At 53.1% G+C, this 15,120-nt stretch overlaps 2 protein-coding genes across 2 annotated transcripts in view; one reads left to right on the top strand and one right to left on the bottom strand.

The window, feature by feature from the left end:
* LOC126087834 (coiled-coil domain-containing protein 33-like) overlaps window positions 1-15,120 on the bottom strand; it is a 55,245-nt gene that overhangs the window by 19,879 nt on the left and 20,246 nt on the right. Inside the window, exon 3 of the mRNA XM_049905690.1 lies at window positions 6,944-7,107. Within this exon, the coding sequence (XP_049761647.1) occupies window positions 6,944-7,107 (164 nt within the window). The remainder of the gene's footprint in view (window positions 1-6,943; window positions 7,108-15,120) is intronic.
* The window catches only part of STRA6 (signaling receptor and transporter of retinol STRA6), a 63,611-nt gene continuing 60,901 nt past the window's right edge, over window positions 12,411-15,120 (top strand). The window contains exon 1 of the mRNA XM_049852544.1: window positions 12,411-12,679. The gene's annotated coding sequence lies outside the window, so the exon portion shown is untranslated. The remainder of the gene's footprint in view (window positions 12,680-15,120) is intronic.

The raw sequence follows: 15,120 nt of genomic DNA, 5'->3' as shown, positions 1-15,120 counted from the left end.
CTGTTTGAGGCTAGAGATGGTGCAGGGCCCCTCTCCAGCCCATCTACCAATCTTTCTAGTGTCTCCTGTGGCCTTGGTGAGGGTCCCTGAGAGCCATCTTTTTAGGCAGAGGGAGGAGGGCCCACCTGACAATCAACATCACGATACCATGGGGCTGGAATAGCAATCTCCTTGAAAAGTTACAGGCAGGGGTGAGACAACCCTGGGCAGGTCTTGCCATGACTTGGGGCCCTTAATAATTCACTCTGAACATCCACTTCTGGGTATCCTCTTCCTCATGGTTCTGGGTTTACAGCAAGAGGGATTTGGGCCAGATATAATGGTGAACTTCCCAACCTCAGAAGGGAGCTGTGAGCTCTCCAGTTTGTCACAGTTGCTTCTACTCTCTATTGTATCATGTACTCTGCTGGCTTCAGGATTTATACAACCTGCTTGGGCCCTAAAGGCACTGGCTTTGCCGTCTCTGGTATAGATCCTTCTGATGAAAGTTTACTCTGCGTGTGTGTGTGTGTGTGCGTGCGTGCATGTGTGTTTGTTGGGGGTTGGCGACAGAAATGGGGAGAACACAAGGGCAGGAGGAGCTGACTTGGAACCCAGGCTCCCAGCTCCCTGTTCAATGGTCTCCCTCGCTTTGCACTAGGCCACGTGGCCTCTGACCCTGAAGCCCATGGGGGCCAGGCAAGGGCAGAGGGAAGCCAGACTGGAGGGAGGACCAAGAATGCCCAGGGAGGGAGAAGCCCCGCTAGCACACTGCCCATGCGCAGAACTGAGCGGAGGAGACAGCCCGTGAGTAATGTGATGAGGACCAGGAGGTCTCGGCCTGCCTCATTGCCTGGAATCTCCCCACTAACACTTGCTTCTCTTGGAAAAGCATTGCTCTCTTGGGGTGTTTCAGGATTCCAATGTCGCTGAGGGACAACTCATTCTTTTGGGGTCTGAATAAGTGTCTCAGGCATGAGAAGCCCTCAGGGGCCTTGGGTGGGGCAATGGGGAACATCTGGAAAGAATCCTTGTGGCTGCAGTCTGGCCGGGGGTCCCAGGCCAACCCTCCTTTTAACCACCGTCGCCAGCTGTATTCACAGCTGTGGGATACAGGGAGGTTCTCACTGAATAAAAATTCCGGGGCTCAGCCTTGAGAGACCTACGTCATTTGGAGCAGGTGTGGGTGGAAGATCAGGCCCCCTCCAGAGCCTGCTCCCTGACCTCATGCCTTTTCCCATGGGCATCCTGGAGCCTTGGCCTCTGCTAGAGCCAGACGGGGACAGTCATCTTTATCTGCCCAGCCATGTGATCTCAGACAAGTCCCTTCGCTCCCCTGGGCCTTGGCCTCCCTGCCTATAACATTGGGACAGCAGAGCCTACCTCCCAGGGCTGTTGTGAGTGAGCCAGGGTAGGGAGAGAACAGATCTCAGAGTGAAACATAGCAGTAACTGGGGCCCTTTATTCCTGGTACCGTTGTTCCTATGATCACAGTCAAGGTCACTGTAATTGTTATTGTTATTTTTGCTGAGCCCAACCCTCTGGCTGCTGAGACAAGCCCACAGTGAGTCATGCTGGGTATCCACCCAATTGGCCTGGATCCCTGTCCTCTGGGACCCTTGGCCGAAGCCCATAGCCAGACAAGGGAGGAGGTGGGAAGTTCAGATCCCAGGAGGGGCCTCTAGATTGGTTACATGCATCACTGCATGAAAGATTAAGACAGGGAATGAGATGGAAAGAGCTTTCGGATTTTGGAATCCTAGATCCTGGATTGTAGTTGGGTCCTCCCTAGTTCTGTGACCTTGGGCAAGTCATGGAAATGCTCTCAGCCTCAGTAACCTCATCTATGAGGATAATATTATACCTAGAGCACAAGATTGGGTGACGATTAAATTATATGAAACACACACACATACTCCTAGCACATTTGCCAGCTACATGGTAGGTACTTAATAAAAACAACCTTCTTTTACCCTCTCTCTCTTACCTCGGATAATTGTCCTACTTTCAATACCTTTACCAATTAATGACCAGTAACAGGGCTCAGTCTATGACCAGGGTCAGGGAGGGCTCAGTCTATGACCAGGATCAGGGCTGCTTGTGACCAAGGTCAGGGCTCAGCGTGTGATCAAAGTCAGGGCTCAGAGTGCCAGGGTCAGGGCTCAGCCTCGACCCAGGGTCAGGGCTCAGGCTAATCCAGGATGACCAAAGTTTCCCTGAGCAGGACTAACTGGCCTTGATCGGTTCCCCTTCTTCTCCTTTGGCCTGAGCCAAGCCTGCCCCATGTGCACAGAGGAAGCAGAGCCCTTCCCTCCCAGTACCAGCTCTGTCTCCACACCCTAGCTCTGGGCAACAGGCAGCCAGAGGAGCAGCTGCCAGCCCTGGCAATCCAGTTACCCAGCCTTTGGCCAAGGGTCAGAACCCCATGGGCTATATCTCCTGGCTGGCCCCTTCCCTACTCCTCCCCCTGCCTGCTGGAGCTCCCCCACCTGTCAGTGCCACTGCCTTCCTGGTCCCTGCTGTGCTCTGACTGGCAGGTCTCTCTGTGCCAGGCTGGGAGACAGGTGCCGGGCACTGCTCAGGCCCCAGGGCCTTGAGCCAGGCCCAGGCCAGTCAGGGAGACCCTGGGCCTGGCCCCTTGCCCAGAAGACCTGGGAGTGGAACCTGTCTCAGGGCTGGACAGCTGGGGCTCTTGTTGCCTCTAAAGAACTGAGACTGTTTCTCAGGCCAGAGAACAAACCACCCAGGCAGCTGGCTGCAGACTATCAGATGGGGACAGGCCTGGGACAGCTTTGAGCCCAAACCTTACATCCTGGCCATGGGAAGATTGAGGCTCAGAGATGGACAGGGACTGGCCTGAGGTCACTCAGGGAGTCAGGGGCAGTAGGCCAGACTCTGGGACATCCCAATTCCAGTCTGTCTTCTTTCCATTGCATTGTAGCTTTCTTCTGATAGGTCTCAAGTGCCCACTGTGAGCGCTGCTATATATACCTCTTAACTCCCAGGTCGATCTTTAGGCCTATCAGCATCTCCCACTCTCTGGCTCCACCATCACTATAGCCCTATGAGACAGATTCTCATCCAAGGTATTCAGGCACTGAGAGGTAAAGTAACTCCCAAAGTCACACAACAAGCTTGTAGCAGGGCCAGATTCATTCATTAATTTATCTGTTCATTCATCCATTCAACAATTATTTATTGACAGCATTCTATGGTCCAGATACTGCATTTACTAAAAGGGATATAGTGGTGAGTAAAACAGACCTGGTGGTTGCTCTCAGGGAATTAGTGGGGCACACTGCGGGGGGGGGGGGGGCATTGACAAAGAGGAAAACAAAAATCACATAAAAGCACCTAAACACACGTGAAACTGCAGCGTCGACCCTGGAGAGTACAGAGTCCCATGAAAGCACATGTGGGGGACAGGTTTGGCCTGCTCTGGGAGTTCCTTGAGAAGGTGGTGAATGGGCTGAGATCCAAAGAGGAGAAAGGAGAATATTCTGGGGAAGGCAGTGTGCAAAGGCCCTTGGTGGGAGGGAACAGTAACTGCTCAGAGAACTGAGAGATGTCCAGTGTGGCTGGAGCAGAGAGGGAGATGGAGGTATGTTGCTGAGTTGCTGGAGAGGCCGACCAAAACCCAACCATGCTGGGCCTGGAATCCTCTTGACCCTGGGAGCAATGGGAAACCATTGGAGGGTTCAAAGGGTTCAGCCTTTGAAGGATGTGATTGGAGGGGGTACAGGAGCAATTGAAAGAATGGTGCAGTAGCCTGAGTGGTGGAGCTGGTGGGGAGAAGTAACCAGATCCTGGAGACAGGAGGCTAAACAGACAAGACTTGGTCATGGGTTGGATGGGTGTGAAAGAATGTGATTCCTTATGCCAGGATGTGGATGAAATCACCTGGGAAGACAGCATAGAGAAAGAAGAGCAACCTAGGGTCAAAACCTGAGACAGGTCAACATTTAACGCTAGGTGGAAGACACAAAGAGGCCACAGAGGGAAAGAAGAGAGTGGGGTATCTTGGAAGCCAAGAGCAGGGCTTCAAATAGAGTGATCATGAGGGACTGGTATCACTGAGAGGCCATGCAAGATGAGATGCCTGTTGGACATAGGGTCAGACATGGCGCTCTCTAGTGACTTTAGAGAAAGCTGTTTAGTGGAGAAGTGGTGTCGGAGTGGAAGCCAGACAAATACCTTAGATGGAGTGAGGCAGAAGCACAAGATGAGCAGGTGTCTCCTGTTGCCCAGTGAAGCAACAAGTCCACTGTTGGTCTGGAATAGTCAGGAACAGGAGGACACAAATTTTCACTAGAATGATTCAAGGTTGATGCCTGTATAAGGGGTGAAGTGGCCACACCCCAAGCAAGGGAGGTCTCATCTTTGGGCCTGACTCTTCAGCTGCCCCCAAATGGGGTCCACTCCCCACTAATGAAGCACATTCAGTGCGGAGCCTCTACCCCCACCTGCCCTGGGTCTGCCCCGCGGTGGGCAACAAGTCCAGCTAGGAGGGCAGAGCCAGGCTAAGACGGGATCCAAAGCCCCCTGAACACCCCCATCTGAGGTGAGACAAAGTGCGATGGCAGGGACCACTTTGCAGAGCAGGAAACTAAGCTGGGGCGATTAAAAAAAAAAAGCTTAGGGCACCGGAATAACAGGGACAAGAAAAAGATGAGAAAAAAGTTTTGAAAGAATGACACATTATATATATGCACATATATGTATATATATTTATATATGTTATACATATATTTATATATGTTATACATATATTTATATATGTTATATATATATACACATATCTTATTGTTATTATTTTTAAAGCATAAAAGTATTCGTCACGGGAAAAATAAAACTTTGCTGACTTTCTTATTTTATGCTTTGTTTCTGTATCTTCCGAATTAGACGTCCACGACCATCATATTCTTTCCAGGGTTTAAGGACTCTAAAGGAGCCCTCTGGGGTTCCTGTCTGGGGCTGAGGGCTAGCACGGAAAGCCCCCCATCAGATCCTGACAGCTGGGCCTCCATTCCCGGAAGCCCCCCCTTCTCCCTTCATTTGCATCTCATTAGCACCACTTCCAGCAGGCCGGCTCCCTGCCCCCTCCCTGGGTGGGGATGGGTGTGGGGATGCGCTCCCCATCCCCCACTGGGCCCACAGCTCCGCCTCTCTCCGCCCTACGCGCTGCAGCCCCTGGGAGGGTCCAGGCGGTCTCGGGCGTGTCCAGCCCGCCACACTCCCCACCCAGGCTCGGCCGGCTGGGCCCCCGCCGCGCGTTCCCATGGCAACGGGGTGAGAGCGCGGGTCGCTGCGCCTGCAGAGCAGCTCAGCGGCCGCCCATCTCCCCGCCCCGCCGCCCCGGAAGGATTGGTGATAGGCAGCGCCTCCATCTCCCGAGATGATCGGCGATAATTGGTTTATGGAAATGGCTGAGGGGAGAAGGCGAGCTCCCAGCTAGAAACCAACCTCCCTGCCAAGCCTGCTCTCCGCCACCTGTCCTTCCGCCGCCACGGAAATGGAGTTGGGGGTGGGGAGGGCCGAGGAGCCGGGCTGGTGGAGACGCCCCTTTTGAGGCAAGCAAGTGCTTCACCTGTTGGTCTCCAGCACGGTTTCATTCCCCTTTCACCCTGGGGCGGGTTGGGGGGGGTGTTGCTATAGTAACTGGGTGTTTGCCTCAGTCACTCTCCGGACCCTTACGTTTGTGCTCAGGCCTATGCTGGGTGCATTGTTGGGGAAATGGAAGAGGACACCCAGGTTCTGTCCTTGGTGAGTACAATCTGAGGGACAGAGGAAGAGCCCCAGGTCCTGCCCTCGGGGAGCAACCATCTGGCAGGTGCACATAAACTTTGTTTATATAAAGTAGGTCAGACCAGCGTTTCTGCTGTGGGGTTCCAGAGGAGGGAGAGGGGCAGGCAGCTCTGGTGGCTGCCTGGAGGAGGATGCCTCATGAGCAAGGCTTTGAAGTCGGGATTTCAGCAGGTGGAGGTGAGGGGGCTTGGGCAGGTAGTTCTGGAAAGGAAGCTATGGGCAAAAGCCTGCAGGGAGGAACTGAATGGTGCTGGGATTGGTAGGGGAGACTTGGCTGCTAACCAAAATGTTGGCAGTTTGAATCTACCAGCCGCTCCTTGGAAACTCTATGGGGCAGTTCTCTTCTGTCCTACAGGGTCACTATGAGCTCAATGGCAATGGGTTTTTGGGTTGGAGGTGTGGGTAGTTTGGTGGGAGGCAGTGGTGGCTCCGGAATGTTTGTGGAAGGAGTTGAGGGACCACAAGGGGGCTATTGCATAGTGCTTTATAATAAAGACTGAGCAAATGTCCAACATCCATATCAGGGAATGGCTGGATGGAGACTGTGCTGTCTAGATGCTCTTCTGGAAGATGTAAGGCCTATGAGGTGGGCAGCGGATAGGCCTTGGACACCAGGCTGTGAGAAGTGTGTACCCCAGACAGCAGCTGGGAGTGGAGGTTGGTGAGGAAGGTGCATCAAAGGACAGAACTAATGAAGCCCCTACTGCTGGGGATGTGATGGGGAGGTCAAGGAGGAGGATGACTATAAGGCCCCTACCCCAGGGTTGAGCATGGTAGTTGCCCCAGCCTTCTCCTTCCTGTGACCATCATCCCTCACTGAGCTAAGTGTGGGCCTCTTCATACAAGGGCTCTGCCCCCCCCCCGATGTCAGAGTTGTGGCCAAGCTGAGATCAGTTGGTTGTGGGATCAAGGAGCAGCTCTCTGGATCTCTTGGTACCTTCACTTCTCCAGCCTGAAGGCCACATCCCTGAAGGCCACATACAGCAGAGGGGGGACTGGGAGAATGAAGCAGCCTCCCATTTGCAGAGCCCACAGCCCCTGTGTGATTCCCCCCTGGTATCCTAGTCCCAGCCCTAAACCTTTGTGTGCTCTTATTCCAAATATCCATACCTGCTCTCTGTCACAGCCTTGCCCTGCCCCTGCTGTCACCAGTACTTACACTATCACATAGGGCCATGGCTCTGAGCCATCCTTGCAGGTGGGTAGGTTGATAGCTCCATGGAGAGTGACCACCATGGTCTCCTTATTCGAGGGGGACAGGTGGCTGATGGCAGACTCCATGTTCTGAGAGGTGTCCAGGGGCTCCTGTGGGTCCTCGGAGTCCTGTGGAGAGAACCAGGGCTGAGTGGCCTCTTCTGGTGTGGCCACCTCTGTTACCTGCCACCCTATGGCCTCCAGTCCCCTCCAGTGGCTGTCTTCCCAAGTCACCCCCCACCCAGTCTGGAATTGCAGCAGCAGTTCCCTTTGACCTTGTCTTCTCCCTACCTCTGCCCCTCACCCCATATCTCTATCCCTCCCTGGCCTTACTCCAAGTCCTGGACCCATCACCTCCTGCAGAATGAGGCAGCAGCCTCTTCCCTATGGGTCTTCTTACCTCCAGCCTGTCCCCCTCCGGGCCACCTCTCGTGGCTGTAGCCATCTTGGTCAGTCTAGAATACTGTCTTCTCTATCACTCCCCAGCTCAAGCATTTGCCATGCCTCCCTCTTGCTGCTTTCCTCTACAACCCTGCCAGGATGAGAACAGGCTATAGGAGCAGAAATGCCACCACTCCCCACCTGGCCTCCTTCTCCTTAAGACCAGACCACCTCACCTTTCAAGCCCATTCCTACCTCCAAGCCTTTGCTTTTGCAGGTACCCTGGCCTGAAATTCTGAAATACCACCTGCTTTTGAGGTCCTAGCAACTGGCCATCTTCAGTATATCCTGTCACCTCACTTCAGTCCACCTGTCACCTCAGGTCCCACCTGTGTACAGCACTTTATAGTTTACAAAGCTTACCAGCATCCATGGGGTCACTCAATGCATTAATGGAGGTTAATGAATGTGTCAGTCCCAGATGCCACATCCAGCATCCACCTAGGGTGCTGTGTGGGCCAGCAAGGAAGGCAAGGTGACTGGCCATGCAGAGGACTCGAGTCTTAGGCCAGTTGTCCCAAACAGACACGCATGCAGGGGCTCAACAGCTGTGGATTCACAGCCTGAAATACCATGGTGATAAAAGCTGCTGAGAGGAGACAGAAGCCATAGCCAGCTGGGACTGTCAGGGAAGGCTTCTGGGAAGACCAGACCTTGAAGGTAGAGAGATGCCACAAGAACAGAGCCAGGGAGGATAAGCCAGAAAACAGAACACTGTGAGCCAACTCAGCAAAGTAGGAAGCAAGGGGATTTCTCAGGCCCAAGGAGGCTCAGTTTGACTTTGGATACAGTGGGGATTAAGGGAAGGTGCAGAGCTGGGGATGTGGGGTGCAGAAGGGGGTTTCTGGGGAATAACTCTAGCACTGCCAGCCCTGGGAAAGGAGCAGTAGACCTTCTCAGGTCAGAGAGGGGGCCCTGAGAGGGCCACTGGGGACTGACCCTTTTATCTGGAGAGCCTAGCCTATCAGACTCAGCATTCCAGGTCAGGCCCTAGTCAGGTGGGGATGTCTTCAGAGTGGGAAGGGCCCAAGGAGACCCTTGAGAACGATGTCCTATTACACAGAGGGGAAGAGTGGGACCCAAAGAAAAGTAGGGGCCTAGGTCCCTGTGAGGGCTTGGCCCTGGTGGCACCAGTGGAAGACTGGGTCCCTGCTCAGTCTGACCAGCTCCTGAGGAGCACTGACTGTCTGTAGACTTGGGTTTAAACCAGCTCTGCCCATGTGATCCCTCACACTCTGAGGGTTGATTTCCCCAACTGGGCAGTGAGGGGTGGACCAGCCTGTCTGGAACCTGCCTAGGTTCTCTACACACTGTCAGCCCCCCACCCTGAGCTGGACTCCGTGCAGCCCCTTCTGGCTCCTGGAAGCCATCAGGGCAGAGGTAAAAGGGAAAGACCAAAGACTTGAACCCACTCAGCCCTGAGGGCTTTTGTGGACATTACTTCAATTCTCCCAACCATGGTGTGGGGTAACCACATATATGAACTCCATGCTACTCTGGATGCCCCCTCGGCAGCTCCCTTGGGAGGTAACTAGCTGAAGCCCAACTCTTGACTTCTCCCTTTCTGTATGTCTTAGTCAATGGCCGCTCCATTCTTCTAGTTGTTCAAGCTGCAGACTTGGAGTCCTCCTTGACTTCTCTGTCTCTCTCTCTCTCCCCCTCACATCCCATATCTAATCTGTCAGCACGTCCTGTCAGCTCCACCTTCAAGCCATATCTAGAATCTCCATTTCTTGCCATCTCCACAGCCACCCCTGGTCCAAGACCCCTAGCTTTCTGTCCTGGCCACCTGATTGCTTTCCCTGTTTCCTTTCTTGCCCTTCCTCCCCCTTACCCCACCCCACACAGCAGCTGGAGTAATCTTTTCAAAACTTAAGTCAGACCAGTCACTCCTCTGCTCAAAATCTTGCCGTGGTCCCTGTTTTACTGTACAATGGCCCGTAAGGCCGTATGCAGCCTGGCCAGGCGAACCACCTCATCTCATCCATGCACCCCCTTGCCCACTCCGCTCCAGTCACACTGGCCTTGAGCTCACACACACCAAGCTCCCTTTGCCTAGCTGCTCTGGCTCCCAGTGTTCTTCCCCCAGATTCTGTCCCCCATTCCGTGGCCCCTGCCTAACAAGATGACTAATTGGGAGGTGAGGACCCTCCCCCAGAAGTGCCGGCACCACTGAGAAGACCCTCTCCTTCCTCTGACTGAGGGAGGCGCTCCCTCCCCCTCCCTCAGGACCCAGCAGAGGTGTCATCATCTGCAGAGGTGTTAATGAGAGCCACCCTTCCCTTCCCTTCCCCCATTTCCGTGCAAGGGCGGGAAAGGGGTGGGGAGCAGGAGCAACTTCAGGGACCACTTCCTCCCCTCATAGGTCAGATTACTTTTTTCCCAGTGTTCTACCCTCACCCCATTCCTCCAACCAACCCCTCCCCCAACAAACCCTCCCCAGCAGGTTTGCTTTCCTGATTTAGTGGTATAGGAGTGAGGCTAGCAGCCTGGGGAGGGCAAGAGGCCTAGATGTTAGCCCAGATCTGCCCCCAACTCTGTGCTACCTCTGTGAGCCTCAGTATTTGGTCTTCCTGGTGCACAGTGCTTAAGAGCTACGGCTGCTAGCAAAAAGGTCAGCAGTTCGAATCCACTAGCCGCTCCTTGGAAGCTCCATGGGGTACTTCTACTCTGTCCTATAGGGGTGCTATGAGTCAGAATTGACTCGACAGCAACGGGTTTTTGGTTTGGGTAGTTGGCATGTCTGAGATTCCTCCAGTGCAGCCAGGAGAGGTGACTAATGTCCCTCTTATTCCCAGATTCCCAGGAGCTCCCTAGGATGGCAGCCCTGGCCCCCTTGTTGCTGTGAGGGCTCAGGGCCTGTCATGAGCTCCCTAGGGCCACAGAAGTATGAACCCAGCATGGCAAAACCAGGAGTTGTGCCCCCTCCTGTGCTATATCCCCTGTGCCTCACCCTCAGGTACAACCTTCCAGGAAATAAGGCCTGCAGAGGGTTTGCCGAGAAAGGCTCCGGTTTCACTTGTGGGCATGAAGCCAGCTGCCAGGCCGGCGCCTCCTGGTGAGGCTTGCAGGCATGTGCTTGCTGGGCAGGCTGAGCCCAGGACCAGGGCCAAGTATGAGGCCCGGATGGGGAAAGGTAGTAGGCCAGGCCTTCCAACCTCTTTCCTTCCCCTGTCTGAAACGGAATCCCCCAGAGATATATATACCTGTGGCAGGACCAATGGGTGTCCCCAGTGCCTGGGTGCACTGGAGGAATTTATCAGTGGAAAGAAGGTGCATAGGCCGAGGTCATGTGGAGGGGAGTGAGCTGTGGGTGATCTGTGGGGTGCTATGAACACCGGGAAGGGAATTCACTCCTGCTGACTGTCTCCTCTGGGCCAGGAGCAGAGCTGGGTGCTTATATGGGATTTTCAGGCATACTCGTTAACCACCCAACACTGCTATTGTTGTTGTTGTTAGATACGCTGTCGAGTCAGTTCCAACTCTTGGCCACCCCATGTGTGCCCCATGTATGGAGAGTACAGCGGCTCCATAGGGTTTTCAAGGCTGTGATCTTTCAGAAGCAGATTGCCAGGCCTGTCTTCTGAGGTACCTCTGGGAGGGTTTGAACTGCCAACTTTCAGCTAATAGTCAAGCGCTTAACCATTTTGTTTGTACTACCCAGGGATTCACCAATACTACTGAGGAAAAAACCAGAAAACCAAAACCCATTGCCATCTAGGGGATTCTGACTCATAGCTAGGGGACAGAAATCAGTAGCTAACTTTTCCTGGTGGGGCTCTGGCTGGTTCATCCACCTGAAGCCTCACAGCCAGTGGGTTCAGGGCTGGGTATGGGTACTGAATGCTGCCTGATCCCAAAGCACAGCACTCTCAACTACACCACCAGGACCTGGCATGTGGGCAGGTTCACAAGACGCTCGTTCCAGTGCCTTACTCTCCTCACTGGCTGCCCAGCCCCCGAGAAGCCAGGATTAGCCAGCAGATGTCCAGGGGGATCCTGGACAGTCTGCCACACAGGGCATTTTTGGATGTGGGGAGTGGGAGAGTAGACCCAGCAGTGAGAGGGTTAATGGCCAATGAGATTCAGCTCCTTTGGGCAGAGGCTTAACTGATTCTGATGGGGAAAGGGGTGTAAGGAGACAGGCTTCTCCATCCCCCACGTCCCCCCTTCTTGCCATCCCTCTGCCCCCCAGCAATCCGGGAGGCCGTGAGAGGCAAAGAAGCCCAGTCCCACCCTCCAGGCGGCTTCACCTGAAAGCCACACTCGGAGAAGCTCTGTCAGGGGCAGAGGACGGGGCACTGGGCTGGGGGCAGAGGGTTTGGCTGCCTCTGATCATCATTTGAACAGTGGGTCTGTTTCAGGGCTTTGAGCTGAAAATGGTCCCCACATTCCCTCTAGTTCCAGCATCTGAACTTGCCTGGGAGTTACCATATTTATAGTTAGAAGGGGAATGCACACTGAGCCCTGAGCTTTACATTCACTACGACCTTCCCGTGGGCCTTTTACAGGTAAGGGAACAGAATCCAAGTACACCTCTTGCCCCAGAGCACACAGCTTAGCTAATGCGGTTAGAGCTAGAACTGGAATTTTTGCTGCTAGGTGCCGCCTAGTGGATTTTGACTCATAGCAACCCCACGTGACAGAGTGGAACTGCCCATAGGGTTTTCTAGGCTGTAATTGTCACAGGAGCAGATGCCCATATCTTTGTCCTGCAGAACCAGCGGATGGGTTTGAACCACCACCCTTTTGGTTAGCAGCTGAGCACCAGCAGGGCTCCTTACTGCCATCTGTGATGGCTAATGTTATGTGTCAACTTGGCTAGACCATGATTGTAATTATCCTCCATCTTTCGATTTGATGTAATTATCCTCCATTTTGTGATATTATATAATTATCCTCCATTTTATGTGTTGTGAATCCTAACCTAAGGTCCCACCCTTACTCAAGTATCTGATGAGAGGGGTTTTCTTGGGGGTATGACCAATACACCGATGCTCTGGCAAGGCTCTGCTTTGCTCCAGATCCTGCATCCGGCTCGTCATCATCTGACCTCAGGTTCTTGGGACTTGGGCCAGCAGCCTGCCATCTGAGCTGCTAATATTGGGATTTGCCAGCTTCTGCAGCCCCATGGGCCAGCTGCCTGCCATATGATCTGCCGATTTTGGATTCATCAGCCCCTGCAACCACTTGAGTCAGGAGAAGCCTCCGGCTTGACACCTGACCCACAGATTTGGGACTTGCCAGCCTCCACAACTACGTGAGCCATTTCCTTGAGACAAACCCTTCTCTCTCCCTTTCTTTCTCCCTATCTATCTACTTATCTATTTATATGCTCCACTGGTTTTGCTTTTCTAGAGAACCCAGCCTAAGACATCGTCTCTACCCTAACTCTGGTTCTTTGCATGTGGGGAGGTCCCTGGGTCATGACGTGTGCCCACTTGGGCTCCTACCCAAGTTCACGGTCCTTTTGGCAGTAGCGATAGAAGCTGTGGTATTTGGAGTAGGAGAGGCTTCTCAAAAGATGACACATAAGTCAAAAATCATAAAGGATTGATAGAGTCGGTTGCATTAAAAAATCCATACCAACTTCTATAACGGTCTGAAATTCACTGTAATACCAAAGGTGGGGGGAACTGGAGAAGATATTTGCTATATATATCAAAGGATTAATATTTCTAATACATGAAGAGGACTAAAATCTATAAATGTCACCAGGTGTAAATGTTAAGTGCTCAACTAAGGCTGATGGCTTGAACCCACCCCAAGGCACTTCAGAAGACAGGCCTGGCAATCTCCTTCCAAAAGGTCACAGCCTTAAAAACCCTAAGGAGCAGTTCTCCATAGTTCTGCTCTACACGTGTGGGGTCACCGTGAGATGGAATTGACTCATCAGCAACTAATAACACGAGGATTCACAAAAGAAGAAATACTAATCTATAATGCCATGTACACATTATGAACGTCCTGGTAGGAGATTCTACCCAGCTACTGAAAATGTTTCCCAGTGCTAGGAATCAAATCAAACCAATCTGCCTCCTCCTCAGGGCCCTAGACCTTGAAATCCAGGTTGGGTGGGCAGATGGGAATAGCGTCAGGGGCCAGCTGGCAGCTTAGGGCCCGCAGGCCAGGCTACCTGGTGCCTGGCCCTGAGTGTGTGACATTCCAAAAGGAAGCGCAAAGGGGGAAGGTGGAATAGGGTAAGATTGGGAACATTTAGTTGGGGCTGTAGGCAGACAACACTAGGAAGCGGAGACAAGTCAAGGGTAATAAACATGGAAACCACATTGGGGTCTGGGCACCCCTAGTTGTTTGGTTAGTGTAGCAATGACTTCTGTGGCTTTGCTCTGCTATCCTGTGGCCATGTGGCACGGTAAAGGGTATGGGCTTGGCTGTGCCAGTTAGCTGAAGTAAGGGAACCCTCACATTGAACTGTTTGAATGTCATTGCACTGGGATTTTAGTCCCCTCCTGACAGGGCCCTATCCCTCTGTCACAGCTATTTATTAAGCACCTATTATGTGCCAGGTGGAGCCCAGGAAGTGCAGTGGTTAAGAGCTCAGCTACTAACCAAAAGGTTGGCAGTTCAAATCCTCCAGCCACTCCTTGGAAACCTCACGGGATGGTTCTACTCTGTCCTATAGGGTTGCTATGAGCTGGAATGGATTCAACAGCAATGGGTTTTATGCGCTGGGTGGAGCCCGGGCGCTGAAAGCGGGTGAGCGCTTGGCTACTAAGCAAAAGGTTGGTGATCTGAATCCACCCAGAAGAATCTCAGAAGAAAGGCCTGGTGATTTACCTCCAAGTACGTAGATCGCCAGGCATTTCTTCCCAAAGATCATAGCCACTGAATACACTATGGACCTCAGCTCTACTCTGAAACACAAGTGGTCGCCGTGACTCAGAATCAACGTGCCGGCGACTGGTTTGATTTTTGGGTATGTGACAGGCACTGTTCTGAGTGCTGGGGACACAGCAGTGATCAGAACAGACACAGTCTCTGCGGTTGTGGCGTTCATACATCAGGAAGGTCAGAGCCAGTGCTGGGCAAGTGTGGCAGCAGCGGGCATCGGAACTGCCAGGATAGCAGCATGCGGTCTCCTGGGAGATCATGGAGGGTGATGATGAGCTATCACAGAGGGCTTTCTGGACAGCCCTGTGTGACTCAGCGACAAAAGGGCACAGCTCCATTTCCAGATGGGGAGCAGGGAGGAGGGTGCTATGCCCTAGACCAAACTGCATTTCTCTCTGGGTCAGAAAGAACCGGGTAAGTGTAGTCAGCATCAGCATGCACCCACCCCACTTCAGATCCCACCTAGCACAAGTGTATAGGACATCTAACCTGGAAGAGCCCCAGAGACCACCTACTGCTTATTTTACAGCTGTGAAAACTGAGGCCCAGAGAAGGAAAGCTTTTGTCATGATTTAAGAGCAAACAAAGCAAAGGACTTCAAAGGAGAGATGAGTTCCTGTAGGTGATCCATGCCCCCAGGCCTCACCTTTTTCTTTTTCCGTCCCATCCTCTCTGAGTCAGGAGTGTTTGGCCTTGTTTAACAGACTTGGGCACCAGTACCTGGTATTGGTGGATGATCGGGCATCAGTCCTGCCCAGAGAGCTGCCCTTAGTGCCTTGGGGTCTTTGGGGGTGGCGAGCAGTATGGAGTGTCAGTGTGATCTCAGGGGTGCCATACACCAGCTCTGGG

This window comes from Elephas maximus, chromosome 13, assembly GCF_024166365.1.
Source record: "Elephas maximus indicus isolate mEleMax1 chromosome 13, mEleMax1 primary haplotype, whole genome shotgun sequence".
NCBI classification, from domain to species: Eukaryota; Metazoa; Chordata; class Mammalia; order Proboscidea; family Elephantidae; genus Elephas; species Elephas maximus.
The sequence above is the reverse complement of the archived record's forward strand: the minus strand, read 5'-3'. Positions and strand labels throughout refer to the sequence as shown.